Source organism: Meles meles, chromosome 6, assembly GCF_922984935.1.
Source record: "Meles meles chromosome 6, mMelMel3.1 paternal haplotype, whole genome shotgun sequence".
Lineage (NCBI taxonomy): Eukaryota > Metazoa > Chordata > Mammalia > Carnivora > Mustelidae > Meles > Meles meles.
The window spans coordinates 111423303-111448133 of NC_060071.1; the positions used below are offsets into that span (position 1 = coordinate 111423303).

General features: G+C 41.7%; 1 protein-coding gene across 1 annotated transcript; it reads right to left on the bottom strand.

Annotated features, from left to right (window-relative positions):
• Window positions 1-5632: 5632 nt before the first annotated feature.
• On the bottom strand, window positions 5633-24614 carry DHRS7 (dehydrogenase/reductase 7). Its single transcript, XM_046009646.1, has 7 exons — window positions 24373-24614; window positions 18160-18312; window positions 13604-13710; window positions 12878-13117; window positions 10448-10570; window positions 8988-9203; window positions 5633-5715 (listed from the first exon to the last, which is right to left on the bottom strand). Exons 1-7 carry the CDS (start codon window positions 24503-24505, stop codon window positions 5668-5670), a joined length of 1020 nt encoding a protein of 339 aa, XP_045865602.1. The 5' UTR covers window positions 24506-24614; the 3' UTR covers window positions 5633-5667.
• Between the last annotated feature and the right edge of the window lie 217 nt (window positions 24615-24831).

A 24831-nucleotide genomic window follows, 5' to 3' on the forward strand; every position in this document is an offset into this window, starting at 1 on the left:
GGTTGCATAATGTATATTTATTTATTTGAAATATTAAATTTTATAGTATTTTCAAACTTTGTGCTGTTTTGTTTTGATATTTAATATGGTTGAAATTCAGGTCAAACCCAACCTGAAATGTAAGAAAAGAATTGGTGGAATTCTACACATAGAAAGGTGGCCACTTTTCACAAGGTAGGAGGTGCAGAGCAGTGAATCAGAGGGGATATATCATAAGGTAAATGGTGGGATGGGGGAGGGGGCAAGGGAGCTCCCGTAGACCAGCTACTAGAAAGTGATACAGCCCCAGAACACAAAATGAAACTTTTAGAAATCTCCTCTGAGAGACATTCCTGCCTGAAAGGCACTCAGGTGGCGAAGCAGGACAGAATCTTGGGTGAGACCCTGTGGTCTCAGGAACCCCACAGTCACAGAAAGAATGGGGATACCTGAGCCAGCAGAGTCCCCAAGCATCAGAGTGGAGAAACTGGCTACAGTCAGTGAGCCTGGGAGGGGGTTCTCAGCTTGGTTTGCCATAAACCAGGAACCAGGGAACAATCTGGCCACACACAGCCCATGCAGGAGCCCTGCAAAAAACAGAAATGCGGTGACCCTCCACCTTCCCCATGACAGGCTTGCAGCAACCCTCCACCTTCCTCCCTCCCTCTGGAGGAATGGCACAAGCACAGGCTGCAGAAGTCTGCAGAGTTTGGTATACACAAAAGTACAGATTGGTTTTTCCCTGAGAGTTTACTGGGGGTGGGGGTGGGGGAGGAGGTGATCTTTCAGCTCCAGCACTGGAGATTGGGTGCTTCCATTTTTATTTTCATCCTCTAAAGCAGAGTAGAAAGCCTTCAGGGAACAAAAGCCACAGAGAACAACCCAAAGCAGCTTGTACTGAGCCCTGCCCCCTGGAAAGGGGTGGTGCAACTCCTTCTAGGCAAAGACACCTGAAAATCAGTGCAGCAGACCTCTCCCCTAGAGGACCTGCTGGTACATCAGGGGAACACCAACATTACCAAGTACAAAGAACTGCAGAACTCCAGTGCTAGGCAAAAATAATATATAGAATTTGAGGTTTTCTTTCATGATTCTTTTATCTTTCAGTTTAAATTTTTCCTTTTTTCTTTTTTTCCTTTTCAATTTGTTTCTTATTTCATCAATTCTTTGTTTTTAAATCATTTTATTAATTTTCATTTTTACATTTTATAGATATATTCTTCATTTTTGGCTTCCTTTCCCTGTATTCAGTTTATGTGTGTGTGTGTGTGTGTGTGTGTGTGTGTGTGTGTAGAGAGAGAGAAAGCACTTTCTTTACAATTTTGGGATTTATTGTCTTCTAACAATACAATGAATTGTACAAAATACACCCAGGACCAAGTAGATCACCCTGATTTGTCCACTTGGAAGATTATATTCTCTCTTTTCTCCATTTTTTTTTTTCTTTAATTTTTTGGTTTCTGACCTCTTCAGATTTGTCTGGTATGTATTTCACTTGGATTTTGGTTGATATTTTTTGTTGTTGTTGTTCTCTCATTTGTCCATTCTTCCCTGGCCAAAATGACTAGAAGAGGAATTCACAACAAAGGAAAGAACCAGAGGTAATAGTGTCCGGCACAGATCTAATTGATAATGGCTATAAGTAAAATGTCAGAGCTGGAACTCAGGATGACGATGATAAAGTTACTAGCTGGGCTTGAAAAAAGCATAAAAGACACTAGAAAAACTCTTAGTGCAGAAATATATCTAATCAGGTCCAAATTAAAAATGTTTTAGCTGAGATGCAGTCTAAATTGGATGCTCTAACAGCTGAGGTAAGTGAAGCAGAAGAGAGAGTCAGTGACATAGAAGACAAGACGATGGAAAATAAGGAAGCTGAGGAAAGAAAGAAAAACTAACGGACCATGAGAAATCAGCACTACCATAAAGTGAAACAATAATAGAATTATTGGGGTTCTAGGGGAAGAAGAGAGAGAGAGAGGGACAGATGGTATATTTGAGCAAATCATAACTGAGACCTTCCCTAATGTGGGGAAGAGAGCAGGTATTCAAGTCCAAAAGGTAGAGTCCAAAAAAGCCCTCAAAAGTAATAAAAACAGACCAACATGCCGAAATATAATAATGAACCTTGCAAATTTCAGAGATAAAAGGAAAATCCTGAAAGCAACTCAAGGCAAATCTCATAACCTACAATGGTGGAAACACTAGGCTGGCAGCAGACCTATCCAGAGATCTGGCAGGCTGGAAAGGGCTGGCATATATTCAGTGTACTAAATGAGAAAAACATGCAGCCAAGAATACTTTATCCAGCTAGGATGTCATTCAGAATGGAAGGAGATAGAGCTCCTCCAGGACAAACAGAAACTAAAAGAATTTGTGGTCATTTAACAGCCCTGCAAGAAATACTAAAGGCGATCCCATACATGAAGAGAAAGCTCAAAAGTAACATAGACCAGGGGCGCCTGGGTGGCTCAGTGGGTTAAAGCCTCTGCCTTCGGCTCGGGTCATGATCCCAGGGTCCTGGGATTGAGCCCCACATCGGGCTCTCTGCTCATCAGGGAGCCTGCTTCCTCCTCTCTCTCTGCCTGCCTCTCTGCCTGCTTGTAATCTCTCTCTGTCAAATAAAATAAATAAAAATCTTTAAAAAAAAAAAAAAAAAGTAACATAGACCAGAAAGGAACAAAGACAATAGACAGAAACAGGGACTTTACAGGCAATACAATGGCACTAAATTCACATCTTACAATAGTAACTCTGAATGTAATTTATATTCATAAATTTGATAACTTGGACAATTAATTCTTAAAAGCCACATACTCCTAAAACTCAGCCAAAACTAAAAAATGATGAAATAGATGAACTCAATATACTATAATCACTAACGAAATTGAATTTTTAATTTAAAATGGCCTGAAAAAGAAAAAAATCTAAACTCAGATGCTCTGGTTTATTTTTAGATTCATCCGTGTTGTTGCATGTATCAAAGGATCATTCCTTTTTGTTGCTGAGTAGTACTCCATTATATGGAATATTCTACACTATTATTTCATTATTTCATTATTACTACATTATTTCATTCATGTTGTGGAATTTGGGTTTTTTACAGTGTGGTACTATTATGTAAAAGCTTTTATGAACATTCATTTACAAGTCCTTGTATGAACATATGTTTTCATTTTTCTTGGGAACATACCTAGGACTAGAATGGCTAGAGCATAGGGTAGGTGTGGGTTTAAATTTTAAGAAACTGCGAAACTTCTCCAAATCAGTTGTATGTACCATTTTACATTCCCACCAGCAATAGCTGTGTATAAACTATGATTTCATTTACATAAACTGTAGAAAATGCAAACAAATCTATAGTAACAGAAAGCACATCATTGGTTCTCTGGGGTGGGATAGGCAGGGGAAATAATTACAAAGGGCACAAAAGAACTTTTGGGGCTGATGAATATATTTGCTGCCTTTATTGTGTAATGATTTCACAAGCGTGGCCATGAATGTCAAAACACTGAATGTCAAAAAATTGAATACTTTAAATGTGTGCAGCCCATAGTACATCAACTACACATCAGTGTTAAAAATAATAAGTGTTGGGGTGCCTGGGTGGCTCAGTGGGTTAAAGCCTCTGCCTTCAGCTCAGGTCATGATCCCAGGGTCCTGGGATCGAGCCCCACATCAGACTCTCTGCTCTGGGGGAGCCTGCTTCCTCCTCTCTCTCTCTCTGCCTGCCTCTCTGCCTAGTTGTGATTTCTCTCTGTCAAATAAATAAAATATTAAAAAAAAAACAATAATAAGTGTTTAAATAATGGGGTATTTGTTTAGTAGGATATGTTATTTAGCCTCTGAATAACTGATTGTGACTGAGGTCTCATGAGACTTACTGGTGCACCCAGTAATGGAGCAGACTAAATCTAAAGCCATAGCTTCTACTGGTAACTCTTCTAACCAGCTCACCAGCTGTCACCTTGCACAACCCCGTATCTGCCTCACTTTCAGCATTGATGGAATGAGTACACCGTTTCCTTCCCATATTCAAGGGCCATTTAAGATAATGGTTAGGAAATGAGAGGTCAGGGCAAAATAGTAAACTTTTTAAAAAGTCAGTTTCACAGTTCTTGACTATTTTTGACAAAATGAACTTCGACAAAAAGCTGCTTTTCCATCTTGGGTTGCTCACAAAAAAGATCAAAGAAGAAAGGGTTTATACATAGAAAAGTATATAATTGTACGTGCCATAGAAGAATACCACACAGATGAATTTTTAAAGATCATTTTAATTTATTTATGCCTCTTCTACCCTTGATTGGCTGGAGTAATTGAGCAAACTCAACTCTCATTTTTCCTTCATCCTCATACCATGCTAATTTCAGTCTCTATGAGTTTTCATTCTTGACATTCTGGAAGGCTGGCATATTCTCAACAAACCCTAAACATTGGCAAGCACAATGACAAGGTCTGTAGACTTCAGGACAAAACAAAACTGACCTGTACTCCAATCTCTTGAAACCTTTGTCTGAATTCCACCCTTTCAAGGCTCAGTGCAAATCTTCTCCACAAATGACTTCCACAATATTCTCTATGCTACAGAGGGGTTTCTATAGTGTAGTGGTTATCATATTCAAGTCGCACTATTCTATATTCAAATCTCTCCCTTTTCTGAGTTATTTATGCTTACAGTCTATATCATGCTATATGACAATGTTATTTTGTAGCATTCTAGAATTGTTCCATTAATTCGTCTTATTTCTACCCTAGGTGCAGTGTATTCAATTAGTCATAATGCCCATTTTCATCACTGGTTGTACAAGAGTCCTCTTGTGTATTTTATTTTATCCCCATACTACACCCTCTTTATTCCATTGCTGCCGTACCCCGTGGTCTACCTCTGTCACCTTCCCCCTTTTGTAAGGATAGCCACCTGAGGGGAAAGAAATACCTACTTGCTTTGAGCATCTATTTCTTCCTCTATAAAGAAGGATAATACCGCATACCTTAGTGGGTTGTTATGAGGAATAAATGAACTAACTCATACAAAGCACTTCTGTACAGCAAAGTGCATATGGCAGGGGCCTGATGATGGCTGCTATGAGCCCTGTTTGCTGCTTCAAACTAGTCGTCTGTACCTGTTAGCTCTTCTAAGAGTGTGAGTACCTTAGAGACAGGTCCATTTCAGGTACTTCTTTATTATCTCATTTCTCCACACTCCGCTTTGTGTACTATTCCATACATTTATGTTTACTATAATTCTTGGGTAAGCATTCTACTAAACTAGGTCTTATGTATTTTGCCAGAGTTATTTTGAAATGCTTTTTTGCTGGAGGGGAGGTGGGTGGGGGGAATGGGGTCGGGGTGATGGGCATTCAGGAGGGCATGTGATGTGAACACTGGGTATTATATGCAACTGGTGAATCACTAAACGCTACCTCTGAAATTAATTTAAAAAATACAAAAAAATGCTTTATTTTTTTAATTTATATTTTATTTGTTTATTTAATAAATTTTATTATTAATGCAGTGTTAATATCTTTATTGCAAAATTCATGGTAATTGTTTATTAATTATTACATGTTGAAAGAAAAGTTGCATCTACTGAAAGTACAATCATAAGTTAGTCTTCAGTGTATAAGAAGACTACTGTTTTTCAATTCTACCTCTGGTGGCTTAAAAAATACAAGTACTCCTCCTTCAGTCACGTTTTGTCTTCCAGTCTTTAAAGTAAGAGATATCTGCATCCTGCAACAAAGTGATAGTAACATGAATCAGACCCTCCTTATATGTACCCTAGTTTTGTTTTGTTTTTTAAAAATTCCTTCTGTTTTCAGGAGCTATAGCATTATGGTTCACTGTTAAGAATCCTTACAAAACCTGAGCAAATGCTTAAATTAGAATAAAAATCATAGCCAGAATTCCAGACCTACACAAAAGTATTTCTGTAGGATTTAGCATCATTATATCCTCTATCAGGTATAAATATCATAATAGCATCTGCCCAATGGTATTTCTTAAATGCTGAAATAGCTACCATTACTCTTCTGGACCAGCAGATCATACCTATAATAAATACAAAGAATTGGGGCACTGGGTAGCTCAGTCGGTTAAGCCTCCAACTCTTGATTTCAGCTCAGGTTATGATCTCAGGGTTGTGAGATCGAGCTCCACATTGGGGCTCCGCACTCAGCAGAGGTCTGCTTGAGATTCTCTTCCTCTGCCCCTCCCCTTGCTCATGTTTGCTCATTCTCTAAATAAATAAACCCTTAACAAATAAATAAATAAATACAAAGAATAGGTCAGGGTATTTAGAATTGAAGTATCTGACAGATAACTCGAAAATGATTTGTGAACTTCTAGTATATTGCTTAAAAAGTAAACCAAGGCAACTCAATAATTCTTAAGATGTGACATTTCATTGGGCAAGATATGCATTTAACACTTCTAAGAATTTCCACTAAGACAAAATAATAAATAACACAATTCAGTGCAGCTATTGTTCTTGATCCTGAAAAATAACATATTCATAGAAACAAAGTTCCAGACATAATGTTCCTAGCCTAAACAACAGAAATAAATTCAAGTATTATCAATAAGTACATTTAGTTTGGGATAAGCTATACTGGCATTATCTTAACATAGATGCTTTATAAGCAAATTTCAGTAAGAAGATGGATATATATATATATTTATTTGTATATATAATATAGAAAATAATGGGGAAAAAACAGGGAGAAAAACTTGAGTTAAAAAAGTGAGGAACAATTTTTTTCTTTAGTTCATATGATTTTGTGTAAAGAAGGAGGGATTTTATTTCAGAAATACCCTTGGGAAATAAAAGGATGTGCAGTTTATCATAAAAAAAGTGATTAACAATAAGACCATGTAATAAGCAGGGGCTCCCAGGTAGCTTGGTTGCTTAAACATCTGCCTTTGGCTCAGATCATGATCTCGGGTTGTGGGATTGAGCCCATGTCAGTGAGGACTCTGCTTCTCCCTCTCCCTCTGCCCCTCCCCTCTGCTCACACTTTCTCTCAAATAAACAAATAAAACCTATAAAAAAAAAAGACAATGTAATAATCAATATATTAAAGTTAGTGGTAGAAGAGGAAAGCCATCATTTTAGCAAGGACTCGATGTAATCAAATGCTTGATTTACTGAGTACCGTCTGTATTTTACAGTTAGATAATCCAACAAGACAAAATAATGTTATTGCGGACATTCCAAAAAGCACAACTGCCATAGTGGCACTGAACAGAGCTCTCGCCCCCTGGTCCCCTCTTCCCTTGAACCCAATCACTTCTACAATGTATTCTCGCTCTACCCTCTCGCTGAACTCTTTCATCTTTATCTATTAGCTAAATATCCTGCTACCATCAAAACAAAAGCACTAAGAGCTAATACTTAACAAGCATAACACTCCAAGACATGTTTTAAGAGCCTTCCACGTACTCACTCACTTACTCTCCATGACAATCCTATGACTGAGTGCATCATTAATCTCCATTTTGCTGATGGGAAGACGGACGGACAGAGAGAAGAACTTGCCTGAGATTGAGGGTCACAGGATAGAGCTGGGATTTCTACCCAGGGAGCCTGGTATGAGGCTCCATGTTCAAACAGGACACTCTATGTCACCTCCCAGTGTGAGGCCCTTTTTTTCTCAGTTCTCATCCATCACTGAGCACAATACCACTCTACCACTTGTCCTCCGAGTTCAAAAGTCAGATGTAAATCTTTGATGAACCTCTACCTTTGGAATGATCCCACACTACCTCCCAACATTACCAAAACACTATAAATCGTCCACATTACAACTTGGTAGCCAATGAATGGCCTTCAGGATTTTTCCAGCTTGGAACTTGTTTAATGCATCAAGGAAGTTTTATAACCCTTAAGTCTCTTTAAGCATTTTGGTTGTTTACTTTTTTCACTGATTCATGTTCACTGTCCTGCAAAAACTGGGAACAAATTAAGTGCCTAACAAATTGTGGATTGCTTAAATAGTGGTAGATTATATAATGATACATATGGTATGCTTCCACTGAATAATTCTCTTTATATATCAAACCCTGCTAACTTACTTCTAGAAGAAGCAGTCTTTGAAAACATATTTTACGATAGAAACCATCCACAGAAATGGCCTTTCTTTGCATTATCATATCTATAAATTTTGGCTTAACTCATTACATTTTCTGTGACCTTTATACATTAAACTCTTGTGATGGTCACAATTTTCTCAGAAATAGCCCATAATATTCCTCACTTTTCTGTAAGAATGAGTGCCAAAAGAATGAATAATCACCGTATTTTTCTCAGACATAGACATTTTGGCACACATCACATATTCACAGTGCTTCCAGAATGGGGCCAAAGGAACCAACACTACACAGAGTGTGTGCATGTGTTTTAACAGTACGGTAAGTGCTTTGACAGAGTTAAGCACGGGGCTGAGGTACGCTTCATCCTGGGGAGAAGTGGGAGGGAAGGCCAGGTATCAACCCAAGGAGACCATACCAGGTAGGAACTTGTGGAAAGCAGTAGAGAAAGAGTAATTTGACCCATACACTGGTCGGGAAGGGTAGAAGACAAAATGTCAATCTTTGATTTGATTTTACCTTGAAGAAACCTCTTTCTCTAAGACCAGTAGTAATTTATAGTAAACCAACAGAAATGCACAGGGGACACAATTCTTTTTATCTCTTATATTTATCATGAGGTTGATGGAGGGTCAGTAAGAAAAGTTTTCAAGCACTAGAGAATTCATACTTTCCTACAAGACTGATATGTATTAAGCAGTAGGAGTGCTTGGGTGGCTCAGTCGTTAAGTGTCTGCCTTCAGCTTTGGCCATGATCCCAGGGTCCTGGGATGGAGCCCCGTGTCGGGCTCCCTGCTCAACGGGAAGCCTGCTTCTCCCTCTCCCACTCCCCCTGCTTGTGTTCCCTCTCTCTCACTGTGTCAAATAAATAAATAAAATCTTAAAAAAGAAGAAAAAAGTGTATAAATGGGTCTTACCAAACCTTTCTTAAAGTTCTCAATCCTTTTCTTCCCTAATTTGTTGGTTAGCCACCAGGCCCAGGTTGGCATATATTGCCACAAATACGTTATTAATAAAAAAGGCTGATCCGTGATCCAAACTTCTTTCAAGTCATTGGCCATGCTGATTAACATCAGCCGCACACAACGACTGGTCGCCATCTTGTGGGACTGGTCAGTATCAACGCCTACGGTCTAAGAAAATGTTAAAAAAAAGGAAATTAAGTGAATGCTGAGTATTTATCCAAGATGTTTCACAGAACTTTTAACCTAGAAAGGACATAGAGGTCATCTAGTGGAGTGACTCTTTCAGTGGGACTCATGTCCATCTGCAGTCCCCATAGCTACTAATGGGTGTCTATAAGCTATTTGTAATATATCCAAAAGCCTAAGAGAAATCATACACTTACCAGATAAGATGGTGCAGGCTCAACAAAAGATGAAGGTTCTTTGCTTTTCCTTAGATCACCTTTCATGTATTTACTGATAACTATATGTCATTTTAGCAATAAAAATTTTTAAACAAATTACTAATCCATTTAGCAAGAGACACGGACACCATGGGGATAAAATGGAGGAAGAGGATAAAAGCAGTTTCTGGTAGTGAACAAATCTGGTACTGCTCATGTAGTTAACCCCCTACCATTCTACAAATAAACTGAGGCCCAGAGAGGTAGTGACTCAGCTGTGCTCCCACAGACCATTAGCAGTAACGATTTCTACAGTCCTCACCTCACTCCTAGAAGAGCACACTCCTTCTATTCTACCTTAGAGCCTCCACAGAAAATGTGAAGATATAAATGGTCTCTGTAAACTTTTACATACAAGCAGAAATAGATTTATGTCTCAGCAGAAATCTATCTACATTGAAAAGAAGAAAAATTTCATGGTCTTTTGTTGGATTTTGTATGATTGAGTGAGACTGAATTCTTCACAAGACATTTGTCTTCCACTGGGTAACACTATGTGTAGTTCATGAGCTGAGGGAAGCACAGGCCTGTGCTTAGCACAGGTGAAGCTAACCTAAAATTACCTCAGTGTGGCAAAGCTTTTCCTAAGCTCCTTCGCCACTGCCCCTCTTGAAAATCCCAGAAGATTTCATGTACTACAATTCAGCCAGACAGAACCTTTCAATGTCACTATAATTTATGAATTGATAGAAGCTGGGCTTTAAGAATATTAACAGCCCACATAACAGTGGATTATTTATAAACAGTATCTTCTCAATTTCTTTAGCCTTTATTAAAACTTAATGCCAAAGCACCATTAGCTAACCTTAACAGTGTTCCAGGTGCCATAAGGTAAGTTTTGTAAATCATTCATAACATGGTAACATGTTAGTCTAACATGTCAGAAAAAAACTCTAAGCCCTGAGACATAGTGATACAATATCAATATATAACCACTAAAGCATTTATTATTCTCTGAGGCATTTTTACCTTGTGGACATCTCCAACTAGGGAATTCTTCACAATATTTGATTGCACAGGTCCTGGACAAATGTTAGATACAACTATACCTGGGTATGTAGCAAGTTCAGCTCGGAGGCAATTAAAAAAACCCTAATAGGCAAAAGAAAAAAAAAAGGGCAACAAATAAAATTAAATATACATATCTCATATTTGCTATTAGCATGAAATTACTTTTCTTCAACTTTTTATGGGGGACAGTAGTGGCACATTATCAAAATATGCTCTGAAATGCCAACTAAAAGATGGGAAATATAATTGGGCAACCTTACTAAAACATCTTTAAGTGTAGGACTGGGAGCAATAGAGGACAGGCATGTTCGGGCATTGTCATCTTCCAGTAGGAACGGTTCGCCCCTCTTGGCAGTGGTGGCTCATGGCATCAGTGATTTTTTCATGGTACATGCTGGACAAGTGGAAAACCATCCGTGGACATTATTCCCACATGCCTTCCTCACACCATCCCCAGCTCCCCACTCCCAAAGTGTGTGTTCTCCACTGAGAATCACTGAGGTTGGGTCACTTTTATCCCTCAAAGTGGTCTAAAGTGCCAGTGTTGGCACAAGAAGGAGAGGGGTTAGTAATACCTGAGAGAAATTATCAGACAGGAAGAAGAATTCAACGTTTTCTGAGTATATTACTATTTTAACAGACAATTCATTTTAGCAAACATTTACTTTTAGGGTTAGCAAGAGAGTACGTGGTTGGTTAAAAAGTAATATGCGTGCTTACTTGATGGCTTTTGTAGACACAAGCTAGACCCTCTAGATTTAAAGATACTGGCCATTTCTAAACCGAATAGGGAGTAAACATCTACTTCCCCTCCTCTCTTTTCTAAATTAGGAAATGTTCCAAGACTGCATAGGTATAAGCTGAGTTAACAACCGAAGAGACTAAACAGCTAGCTCAGAATGTGTTCTTTTACTGTCCACCATTAACCAGTTACCAGCTTCCAATGCTGACCACCAATCAACAGGGGCGGTGAGGGCTCCTGGGTCAGAGATTAATAAAGTGCCTGACTCAAACGGACAGGAAAAAAGGCTTTTTGTAAATTCAAGAACTCTCATACCCTTAACCTTTTGCCTCTCTGTAGCAAAAAAGGATGAGGACACCACGAGAGCCAGTACGTCAGATGCTAATGCATCCCCTTGTCTGCAATCATGTCTGGTACAGAGTATGAACTTTTCAATGATAAACACATTCACTCTAGAGCTTGTTGGGAATCAAGAAAGGAAAAACGTTCTTAGAAAAGTGCTTCCCGGTCCCAGGGTTCAGCTAGCGGTTTAACTAACTAGAGTCTCAACCTGCCATGTTGTATCAGAGGATCAAATCCAGCAGCACCACAGTGAGTCCTGGAGGGCAGGCCAGGCTGTGTTTCACTGAAAGCATTCTGCATGTCTTGAGAAACTTGGCTGCATTCCCTCATCTGCCTGCCTGAGACTTGCCCAATGGCTCTGCAGGAAGTGACTACTAACCCAGCACCAAATATGGGGACGTCGTCGGCAGTGTGGTCTCCGGTTCACCACTCTGCAACTGTCCGCTCTCGGCAGTGGAAAGAGCGTTCCCTAAAGAACAAGCTTAAGATCTTCATGAAAGTGCAAGGACCATTCAGCCGTTGCATCTCATTATTCCAACAGCGTAACATGCTACTTACAATGACCTTCAACAACATTAATTATAAATGATGTGTCTCCTATTGGCCTTAGGATCTAATTTGTTCCATTTTACAGTTTAAAAATATTTCTTCCTATCTACCCTGAAGCCAACATGAAAACTTGATGTCTTTCCAATATTTACATTCAGGAACTTAAGCAACCCAAGTCAAGCTTTTCTCCTAGTCTCTGCCATGACTAGTTTTTCTTTCAGTGAAGCCATGGTCAACAGAGTCAAGCCTAGTCCTAGTAAGGATATGAAGCCCAGGGCTACTCATCCAGTGGGGAGCTCCTATTTCTGACATGCACATGTAGTTAGATCAGAGAAAATAAATGCCCACTACAATGGGGAAGGAAAAAGAGAATTCTTTCTCAGAAATGAGAATGACAAATACAACCTCAAGTGTGTGTGTGTGGAAGAAATGAGGTGTACATCCCAAATTTGCCAGAAAGATCTGACTAGACTAAACACTTCTTGAGGGTAGGGACCATTTCTTATCTTTCTATCTCCATGTTGCAGTGCATGGCATGGCACAGTGTAGATACTTAATACATGTTTGCTGAATTAGGAAGATGCCTGTGAGATTCAAGTCCTTTTCAGCATATTCTGGATATGTCCTCTAACAGAGGTCTCCATGGGTCATTCTTGCTCTTTCCTTACATCACTGCCCAGTTCCCATAACCTCTTGCAGAAATGGCCAAATCTCCCATATACATATTTAGATCAGCACCATCAGAGCAGCCTTACCCGCAGAGCATGTTTGCTGGCACAGTATCCAGTAGAAAGGGGTGCAGATATGATACCCAGGAGGCTATTCACGGTAACAATCTTTCCTTGCTTCCTCTCGATCATGTGAGGCAGAACACACAATGTCAAGGACACCGTCCCTAAGTAGTTAAGTTCTATTAGCTCTTTGAAGACATCCAGGCTGGTGTCCACACCCAAAGAACGCTGGGATCTTCCAGCATTGTTGACCAGGATGTCAATCTAGTTAAATAAAATCAGAAAAAGGCACTTTGGGGATGACCTGTAAATGGACTGATGCAGTTCTTAGGGATAGTTTGTTGTATCATTAACTTGAAAAAAAATCAGTGGAATGTGAATTTCCAAAAGTCAGCAAGAAAGAGAGAAAATAAAACCAGAATTCAGCTATGGAAATGATTTCCCATCGTAAGTGGCTTTTTATAAATATCACAAAAATAAAAGGCACAGTGAATTTTTACTTTCTTTTGTTCTTTTTGTTTCTTTTGTTCTACATCAAGGAATTACTTATTAAGTAAGTAAGGAATTACTTAATAAGTACTTATTAAGGTATGGAAAGTACAAATTACATAAAGCCAAGACGGTGAGTATAAGAGACTCATGGGCACTGGGACCCATTTACCTAAAGCCCTTTCAGTGATAGCACAAAGATGGGAATCTCTTTCATATCTGTGTCAAAGCAAGACTTAGCAATTCAAAATGGCTCCTTACTTTACCAAACTCCTGGAGAACCACTTTGGTAGCTGCTTCATGGGAACTTCTGTCACTCAGGTCAAGTGGCAAAATGAGTATATCTTTTTCTTTTAAATTGCCATTCTCTAGATAAACACATTTAAAAATTAGTACGGAAGTCATGAGAGTTCAATCAGGCTTCTCACTACCTGCATTAAGTTTAACACCCACCCTACAACTCGACTTGGCAACAAACTCATTTCTGGTGGCTTTGTGGAATAATTTCTCTCAGTGACTGAGAGGACTAGTGGTAATGAGGCAACATCTTTTTTTTTAACATTTTTTTTTAAGATTTATTTATTTATTTGACAGACAGAGACCACAAGTAGGCAGAGAGGCAGGCAGAGAGAGAGAGAAGGAAGCAGGCTCCCTGCCAAACAGAGAGCCTGAGGCGGGGCTCAATCCCGGGATCACGACCTGAGCCGAGGGCAGAGGCTTTAACGGCTGAGCCACCCAGGTGCCCCGAGGCAACATCTTATTAAACAAAAGCTTGACTGGGTCCCCAGGAAGTAAAGTGGCTCTCCTCAACATGAATATATACAGTCTAACGTTGGAACATGCTCTAAAAGAAATCAAGATTATGCTAAAAAAAAAAAAAAGAAATTTTAGAGCTATTTCTTTAGAAGTACAGAGGTACATTTGTCTTATGATAGGTGCACAAAGTATAGCTGCCGTTTTACACACACTAAAAAGAAAAACAATTTATGCCTTACACTAGTAAGACCTTCAGAGTTCCCCACTCACATGACACATAGGCACTTCCTTCCAGAGAAAAGGATTCCAGGAAACAAACAAGGAACAGGGCACAATCCTGAAATTCCCAATCAAGAACCATGTGGAGCTAGACTGGCCCTTTCTGTAGCTGTTCATCAAAAGAATAAGGCCCTAATATTGAAATACAACAAGTGGGGCACCTGGGTGGCTCAGTGGGTTAAGCCTCTGCCTTTGGCTCAGGTCACGATCTCAGGGTCCTGGGATCGAGCCCTGCATCTTCCCCCTCTCTCTCTGCCTGCCTCTCTGCCTACTTGTGATCTCTCTCTCAAATAAATAAATAAGATCTTAAAAAAAAAAAGAAAAGAAAGAAATGCAACAAGTAATGCCAATTAGAAAAACAAGCAAGGAGAGGAAATAAAAGGGGTAGAAAGGTTTTATGGTAGGGCGCCTGGTTGGCTCAGTGGGTTAAGCCGCTGCCTTTGGCTCGGGTCATGATCTCAGGGTCCTGGGATCAAGTCCCACATCGGGCTCTCTGCTCGGCGGCGAGCCTGCTTCCCTCTCTCTCTCTCTGCCTGCCTCTCTGTCTACTTGTGATCTCTCTCTCTGTCAAATAAATAAATAAAATCTTTAAATTAAAAAAAAAAGGTTTTATGGTAAAGTCTAAACTGTGTAACACGAACTGTTTAAGAGAAATGGAAATGCTTGCACCAGTGATCGGACAGAAGAAAGGAAAACAACCAGCCTCACTCCAACCAAGAAATGCTGACACCGTTTGTTTCTGCCAGTACAGGACTTGCCAGTCTCAACAGCTAGAGGAACAGCTACCATAGGAAGTGTTGCTGCACAAAACCCAAGAGGCCTCTGATAGCAACATTGGGAAAGAGGCCTTGCGGACCTGGCTGCTGACTCCCCTTTTTTGGGTGGTTAATATTTAAAGAACAACAGGTAGACAGATGACCAAAAAGATGTCTGTCTGAAAATTCAAAATTATCTCATTTTAAGTACTAAATGCCCCATGAGAAATAATCACTTTATAACTTGAGACTGCTTTCATGTGACTATAACTATACCAAAACCCAGGCCAAAAAAATAAAAAATTAACATTGTTGCTCTATCTATGAATATGAGTATGACCTCAAGCTGCATTTTAAAACCTAATTCAATTACCATTCTTTCTTTTTTTGCTTCCATTTTTATAATAAAAATCTTATAGCATCCCATATGACTTTAATAGCTGACATTTTAGCAAAATGAAGGATCCTTTCTAATTAAACTTCTGTGGTTACATATATGTATGCTGTACATAACAATCAAACTGGGGGCGCCTGGGTGGCTCAGTGGGTTAAGCCTCTGCCTTCAGCTCAGGTCATGATCTCAGGGTCCTGGGATCGAGCCCCGTATCGGGCTCTCTGCTTGGCAGGGAGCCTGCTTCCTCCCCTCTCTGGCTGCTGCTCTGCCTACTTGTAATCTCTCTCTCTCTCTCTCTGTAAAAAAAAAGAAAAAAAAATAACAATCAAACTGTTCTTTCTCTAAGATGAAAATAAAAAGGTATGTGGTCACTGAAAACCCACCAGCATTTGAAGGAATTGGTGGTCACTCCCTAATAGCAAAGGTCAGTGCAAAAGAAACGTAGAAAGGCACACACAGATCAATGGAACAGAATAGAAAATCCAGAAATAAACCCACAATGATATGGTCAATTAATCTTTTACAAAGCAGGAAAGACTACCCAATGGGAAAAAGACTCTTCAACAAATGGTGTGGGGAGAACTGGACAGCAACATGCAAAAGAATGAAACCTGGACTACCTTCTTACAGCATACACAAAAAGAAATTCAAAATGGATTAAAGACCTAAATGTGAGACAGGAAACCATCAAAAGAAGGGAGAGGTGCATGGGTGGCTCAGTCGGCTAAGTATCCGACTTTTGATATCCGCTCAGGTCTTGATCTCAGGGTCACTTGTGTTTAAGCCCCATGCTGGGCTCCAGGCTGGGACTGCAGCCAACTTAAACAACAAACAAACGAAAATCCTAGAAGGGAACACAGGCAGTAACTTCTTTGACATTAACTACAGCAACTTTCTCCTAGCTATGTCTCTTGCAGCAAGGGAAACAAAAGCTATTGGGCCTACATCAAAAGAGAAAGCTTCTGTACAGCCAAGAAAGCCATCAACAAAACTAGAAGGCAACCTACTGAATGGGAGAAGATATTTGCAAATGACATATCCAGGGAAAGCCTAGTATCCAAAACATACAAACAACTTACAAAAACTCAACTCCCCCAAAATGAACCACCCAATTTGTAAGTGGGCAGACTTTGCAATGACAAGCATGGGGCTAGAATATTATGCTGAGCGAAGTCAGTCAGTCAGAGAGAGACAAATAGCACATGACTTCACTCATACGTGGAATTTAAGAAACAAAACTATTTTAGTACGTATGCTGCGAAAGCGAGCACTAAGAAACAAAAGAAACAACTATAAAGAAAAAAGAAAGGCAAACCAAGAAGCCAACTCTTAACTACAGAGAACAAACTGATGGCTCCTAGAGGTGAGGTGGGAGGGGGGCGAAGGGGGGCGGTGAGTTGAATAGGTGATAGGGAGTAAGGAGGGCAAACTCACAATGAGCTCCAGGTACTGTATGTAAGTGCTGAATCAGTGAACTGTACACCTGAGACTAATAATACATTGCGTGTTAATAACTAGAATTTAGGTAAAAACCTTAAAAAATGAGCAGAAAAAAATGAACAGACATTTCTCCAAAGAAAACATTCAGATAGCCCACAGACACATGAAAAGATGCTCATCACCACTTATCATGAGGGAAATGCAAATCAAAACTATAATGAGATGTCACCTCTCACCTGTAAGAATGGCTAAAACCAAAAGCACAACAAACAACACATGTTGGTGAGGATGTGGAGAAAAAGGACACTGATGTACTGTTGGTCAAAAATGCAAAGTGGTCCGGCCACTGTGGAAAACAGCGTGAAGGTTCCTCAAAAACTAAAAAATAGAACTATCTTTAATCCAGTAACTGCACTACTGGGTACTTACCCAAAAACACTAATTCAAAGGGATACACGCACCCCTATGTTATGGCAGCATTATTTACAATAGCCAAGATATGGATGTGGCCCAAGTGTCCACCGAGTGATGAATGCACCAAGAAGTCGTGGTGTGTATATACAATGAAATACTACTCAGCCATAAAAAGAATGAAATCTTGTCATTTGCAGCGACATGGATGGAGCTAGGAAGTAGAAAGTAGAATGTCAGTAGATAAGTTAGTCAGAGAAAGACAAATACCACATGATTTCACTCATATGTGGAATTTAAGAAACAGAATAAACAAGCAAAGTGGTAAAAGAGAGAGAGACAAACCAGGAAACAGACTCCTAACTCTAGAGAACAAACTGATGGTTACCAGAGGAGAGGTGGCTGAGGGGACGGGTTGAAATAGGTGATGGGATTAAGGAGTGCACTCATTTTGATGAGCACCTGGAGATGTATGGAACTGCTGAATCACTACATTGTACACCTGAAACGAATATTACACTGTATGTCAACTAGCTGGAAATAAGGCTTAAAAAAAAAAGTGAATTAGAAAGGTGTCAGGAAAAGAGAAGAAAAAGGCAAGGGCAGCTAATGAAGAGATGCCCAAATGAAGAAGATTTGAATCTGAGCATTGGAAGCATTTGGAACCAGAGGAGACTGCCTGGGAAAATCCCCCTCTTTCCTCTAAAATTTTCAGAATTGTATTTGAATTCGGATTCTGGTTTATTTCTAGGAAGCGCTGCTGCCATTTTAGATTTACTCACCAAGGCACCTTCTCTTCACCCTTTCCAGCTCCTGCACTCTTCTGGCGGACAGCACAAGGGACACTCCCAGTTTGGACAGCTGGTAAGCCAGCTCCTCACCGATCCCACTGGACGCTCCAGTCACCCATATCACCATATCGGTCAGCTCCCATTCTAGGGAGAAACACGTGTGCAGTGAGCAGGAAATAGGTTGTGGATTACACCCATAAAAAAGATAGTCGTAAACAATACCACTAAATATGAAGACAATAATGTGTGGGGTTTAAAAGTTTAAATATCCTCTATTTACGACCTTGATACTGGTGATGACATCACAGGTATACGCTTACCTCAAACTCACTGAGTTGTATACATTAAATATGCTCCGTTTTTTAACATGCTAATCGTACCTCAATAAAGTGATTTAAAAACTTTTTAATCTAGTATCCTCAGAAACCCCTCCTACCTAATTAAAAAAAAAAAGGCATGAATACAGGGACATCTGTTGGCTCAGTCAGTTAAGCGTCTGCCTTTGGCTCAGGTCATGATCCCCAGGGTCCTGGGATCGAGCCCCACATTGGGCCTCCCCACTCTGTGGGGAGTTGGCTTGTTGCTCTGGCCCTCCCCCTGCTCCTGCTTGCTCGCTCTCTCTCAAATAAGTAAAAAACAAAACAGTAAACAAGGAATCACCACACTTCTTTTTTTTTTTTTAAAGATTTTATTTATTTGGCAGAGAGAGAGAGACAGTGAGAGAGGGAATACAAGCAGGGGAAGCAGGAGAGGGAAAAGAAGGCTTCCCGCTGAGCAGGGAGCCTTAAGTGGGTCTGGATCCCAGATGCTGGGATCAGGACCTGAGCCAAAGGCAGACACTTAATGATTGAGCCGCCCAGGCGCCCCACCACACACACTTCTGATTTGAGATCATAAAAATTAAAATTGGGAAATCAGTTTACTATTTTAGTCAGACCATACTAAAACCCATCTAGTAACATTACGAGCTCTGGAGACTTCCAGGGTTCAAATCCTGGCTCCACCACACACAGCAAGGAAACGCCCTGCTGTGAAAACTTGGTGCCTTAATGTTCCACAACTGGAAAACTGCAATAAAACCTCCCTCATAGCATTGTTGAGAAAAAAATGAGTTAAAATAAATATCCAGAGCAGAGTCTGACACATACTCAGTGCTTAGTAAAACGTTAACTACTTATTGCTAAAAAGTGTTTAACAAATAGACTTTGCAGCAGCAACACACAGAATATTTCACCCAATAACTTGCATATTCTAATTTCTCCAGCCAGGGGCAAGGGGGCTCTTAACTATAAAGGCTTAATACTTTTTACTACTTCCTACATGCTTAAACAGATTACCTTATTAGAACCCTCACAAGAAACTTATGAAATAAAAATTATCTTCATGGGGCGCCTGGGTGGCTCAGTGGATTAAGCCGCTGCCTTCAGCTCAGGTCATGATCTCAGGGTCCTGGGATCGAGCCCCGCATCGGGCTCTCTGCTCCGCAGGGAACCTGCTTCCCTTCCTCTCTCTCTGCCTGCCTCTCTGCCTACTTGTGATCTCTCTGTCAAATGAATAAATAAAAATCTTTTAAAAAAAAATTATCTTCATTTTATAAAAAAGGAAATGAAACAGGATTACAGACATTACCCCACTAGACTGCAAATTCCCTTAAGGCTGGGACCCTGTCTGCCTTGTTCACCGTTCAGTGCCTAGCACAGACACTGGAATATAGAAAGAACTACATCAGGGGTGCCTGGGTGGCTCAGTGGATTAAGCCGCTGCCTTCGGCTCAGGTCATGATCTCAGGTTCCTGGGATCGAGCCCCGCATCAGGCTCTCTGCTCCGCGGGGAGCCTGCTTCCTCCTCTCTCTCTGCCTGCCTCTCTGCCTACTTGTGATCTCTCTCTCTGTCAAATAAATAAATAAAAAATCTTTAAAAAAAAAAAGAAAGAACTACATCAGTAACTGTGGAGTAAGCACCCCACAACCCTAGCAGAGCTGGGATATAAGCCCAGGTACCTCTAGCTCCAAAGCCATACCCTGACCAGTGGTGCCCACATTTTAATATGATCAATCCTTTAAAACCCAACTGTTTCTTAGACGTTCAAGAAAATAAAACTTGTCTTCAGGAAAGGGGTTTCATGTAAATATCTGAATCAAGGCTGGAAACATCCCAAATACTATGTCTAGGCTACAATGCCTTCCTATCATATGATGGACTTCTATGGAAATGTGCAACAGAGGACTCCTTCAGGAAGAACAGAACGTACATTCAGATTTGACTCCTCATTATTCCAAAATTCTGCAATACTCAGACTACAGAGTAAATAAAACTGTTAACTATTTACTAACTGGCATACAGCTCACAAAATTTTTTTCCTGTTTACACCACTAAGCAAATATGACTTGAAACAAACAATGAAAACCATTAGCCTCTTGCTTACCTCAGGACACCTGTAGTTCTGGCCCAGCCTGGAGAAGAAAACTAGTGTATTTAGCACCAACTTTTGTTTCCCAGTTCCAGAGAATCCAGCAGACACAAAGACCTCCCCTTCAGAGTCTCTAAAAGCAGATTCTCAGAGTTGGAAGGAAACTTCACAAGACTTCCAGCCCCAACCCAGTTTGAGAATTCTCTCCTCAAGCTGTTGACTAACGTCTATTTAATTCCCTCAAAGGATGTGGAAGCTAGTTCTCTCCAAAGCACCCCCTCCTTCCTTGGACTAGTATGATCATTCAAGGAGTCAAGGATTCTTTTTATATTGTGATCTACCTTTAACTTCTGCAGCCCCATAGCAGTCGGCAGCAGCTCTGCTTGTGGTAACAGAAAAAATAAATCCAGCCTGGCTCACACATTGACAATCCCTTGTGTATCTGAAGATAGCTTACGTGTCTTCCCTAAATCTTCTCATCTCTTGCTTCTCTAGGGTAAATAAACACCTCCAATGTCTGTGACCTTCCCTCAGATGACATGGCTTCAGGTTTCCTCTAGCTGGGCAATGTTCCTATTGAAGAGAACTGGCCAGAGAATGATCCAGGACTCCCACGGGGTCTGGGCAATGGCTTGTTTGGCCACCGGGGTGTCCCAGGGTCTAGCACAGAGTCCTTGGCACATACAAGTGTGGAGGCCAAGAAAAACAAGGCTGGGCGCCTGGGTGGCTCAGTGGGTTAAAGTCTCTGCCTTTTGCTCAGGTCATGATCCCAGGGTCCTGGGATCGAGCCCCGCATCGGGCTCTCTGCTTGGCGGGGAGCCTGCTTCCTCCTCTCTCTCTCTCTCTGCCTGCCTCTCTCCCTACTTGTGATCTCTATCTGTCAAGTAAATAAATAAAATCTTAAAAAAAAAAAAAAAGAAAAGAAAAACAAGGCTTGTACCCACCTCGAGTCTAGCCCTGACATAAGTACACCATGTTGACAAAGCAAAAGCTGGCACCTTGCACCCCCTCTCCACCAGCTCCCCTCGGTAATACGTGTGACATTCTTCAGGCACCCCTGGCTGCCCTAAATTGAAGGAGGCTGAGGTGGAAGAAAATGGAAATGAAGTTCAACCTAAACCTCACTAACAAGAGCGCTCGATAGGAGGAATGTGACATTCCACCAGGAAACTCCCAATTGTCGTCATGTTAGTGCCTCACTAGAGGGGAAAACGGCCTTGACTTGATAATAACCAGGCCTCCAATATCCTGACAGTTTCTTTACCCTGATAGCCCTTCTGAACATCCCCTTTGTCCTCACCTACTGCTGAGCCAGCAGTCGTGGCTCAATTATCTACTGCCGAGTTCACCCCCACTCTGCCTTTAAAAACTGACTGTAATCCGGTTTGGGGTCCAAGTCCCTACTCCGCTGTGTCGGGTACATTTGGGCCCATGCTTAAGCTTGCCAAATAAACCCTCGTGCGATTGCATCGGTGTTGGCTCCTTGGTGGTCTCTCGGACGCAAAAACTCGGGCATAACACAAGCAGCCATTCAGAAGATACCCGCTGTGGACTGTTATGTGTTGCTTCACACACTACATGCCTCCCAGACCTGCCAAATCTCTTTTGGCAGTCATTTCAGAGTTCACTCACATGGTGGTTATTGCCAACTAAAACTCGCATTTTCCTCTGGTGTGCTGCTGCTGCTGCTGCTGCTGCTGGAGATTTCCTACTCTGGACTTGTGCCATGGATTTTTCTGGATCTCTGTGCAGTATCTATAGTCACCCTTCAATTTCACCATGGGAGATACAGCCTTGGAAACATGGAGAATTTCTCTAGAAGGATACATACAAGATGGGAAAAGTTGGTTGCCTTCAGAGAGGCATACTTGGTGGTTGGGGGCAGCTTTTAATCATATATCCTTTTGTGTCGTTAAATTTTGTAACATGTGAGTATATTGTCTATTTTCTAAGGTGACAAAAATAATAAACCAATGGAGAAGACAAGGAGGATTTACTTATTTACAAATCTATCTATATCTATCTATATTTTTTTTTACCTTAATAGAGTCTGCCTATCTTTCCAGTCTAAATCGTTCTGGGAGTCTGATGGGGACCTGAGTGTAACTCCATGTGCCTTTAACTTTGTTTTATTATCACACTCACAACCCAACCCAACCCACAGTATACTTTCTAGTGTTTTTTTCCTAAAAACTCCCTCACGAAATTTTAACACCAGATATACTGTACATCCATTTATGTGCTGTGTACCTTATACATAAAGAAAGAGTTCTAGACACCTTACTCTACAGTCAATGCAGGTTTAAGAACGACTAAATTTAAAAACAAAGTTAAATTAAAATTTAAAAGCCATTAGCATGCAATTTACCCTATTCTAAAAGTTCATAATAATAGCAATGTAACTAAATGTATCTTAAAATCCTTCAAAATTATTTTTCCAACAAAAGTAAAACATTGAAAAGATTAAATGAATTTCCTAAAAACTATTTTTGGTCAACTTTTAATTTTTGCTTGATATGTGATAATAACTTTAACTAGCTTTTAGATATTCATTCAGGCATTGGCAACATTCTTCCTCTTCAGCACTTGACATAACGAAATGGATCAGATAACTTTTGCAGAATTAAATTTTAAAAACTATTTTTAGGTAATCCTAAATCCGAATTAACACAAAAGCACTCAGGATCAAATGGAAATATCCACAAAGCAGTCAGGGGGCAGCCATCAGACAAGAGAAGGACTCATCCAGAGGCCTGACAATCACAAGCACCTCTTTGCCACTGTTTTGTAGCGTTGACCCTGCATAGGTGTATTTTCCACCAACTCAATAACGTCAGCACTCCAGATGTTATCGCCAAGAAAATGCAACGAGACAAATGAAATATTAAGGAATAAGACTTTGTGCGGTGGGGCTGAGCTTTGGAGGGACACAAAGCACTGTGCCATCTAAGACTTTCTTTAGTCCTCAGGAACCAGTTTTGACACCCTTGGGAGCCATGTCGCTGCCCTGCCCTCCCAGGACCGCTTGGAAAGAAGAGTAAACTTGCTCACATGTGTTTTGGGTATCGACACACAGGAAACTAGGCCCAGGCAAACCCCACTTCCCCTAGCGCTCACGGATCCAAAGCCCAGCTCCGGGTACATCAGATTAATAACGCCTACTTTGTAAGAGTCGCTGTGAAGCCTCGAGGTCGTGTCACATCGCTCAAGCACGAAGAATGTGTTTAGGAAACAACCACCAAATTCTAACCAGGGTACAGATGAAAGTGGGAGAGGCAGAATGCCCCTCAGGATGCCAACGATGATCTCGCCCCGGGCAAAATCCAGTTCTTTCCAGGGTGATACCTTCATCCCAGTACGCGCGTAGCGCGGTAACTCCGGACACTCACTTTACTTCGCCACTCGTGACAACTTAAGGAAGGAGATGAACCGGGCTCCGGTTGTCAAAAGGAGGCTCCCTTACAAACTCGGGGGACGGGCACTGCTCGTCAAAGTGGTGTCCTCCGTGGACGCAGCAGCAGAGCCCCTGGGAGCCCGGGTAAGAATTTCGAGTCCCGAGGGCGCTCCGCCCATTCCGGCGCCCTCCTCGTTCGCCAAGCGGGCAAGACCTCGCTGACCCCCGCGAGAGACAAAGGGGCAGGACCGCCTCGTTGGCCACGGCTTTTTCCTTCCCAGACAGGCAACCCCAAGGAAAGACCCGGAAGCTCCACGCCACCCGGAAGGATGCGGCGACACCGGACACGGCTGCCCGGAGCCCGGCCTCCCCCTGGGGTGGCGCGGCTGCGGGTCCTCACCTGGGCGTCGCCCCTGCCACTCGGCCCACAGCAGGGTCAGGTCGCCATCGGCCCGCAGGAAGAGCAGCAGCTGCACCACGAGCGCGAGGAGCGCGCACAGCACCAGCAGCCACAGTAGCAACTCCCAGCTCATCGCGGCCGCGCGCGCCCGGTTCCGCGGAAAGAAGACTGTCGGCGCAGGAGCGCACAGGACTCAGTGCGGCCGCGGGTCCCAGGGCCCGAGAGTAGCGAGCCCCGGCTCCGCCCAGCTAGTGGGCAGGCGGCTGGGGGGGCGGTCCCGACGCGCCCAGTTCCGCACCGCCCTCACCCCACCTCCCAACCCCGCCCGCTGGGAGCCGCACCCTGGGCTGCGCAGAGGATGTTGGCAATCGCCCCACGCCGCGCCCAGAGTCCCGAACACCGAAACTGCTGCGCTCGCTCCGCCTGCGTCTGAGCCTGAGAAAGGTTGCGGTGGGGACA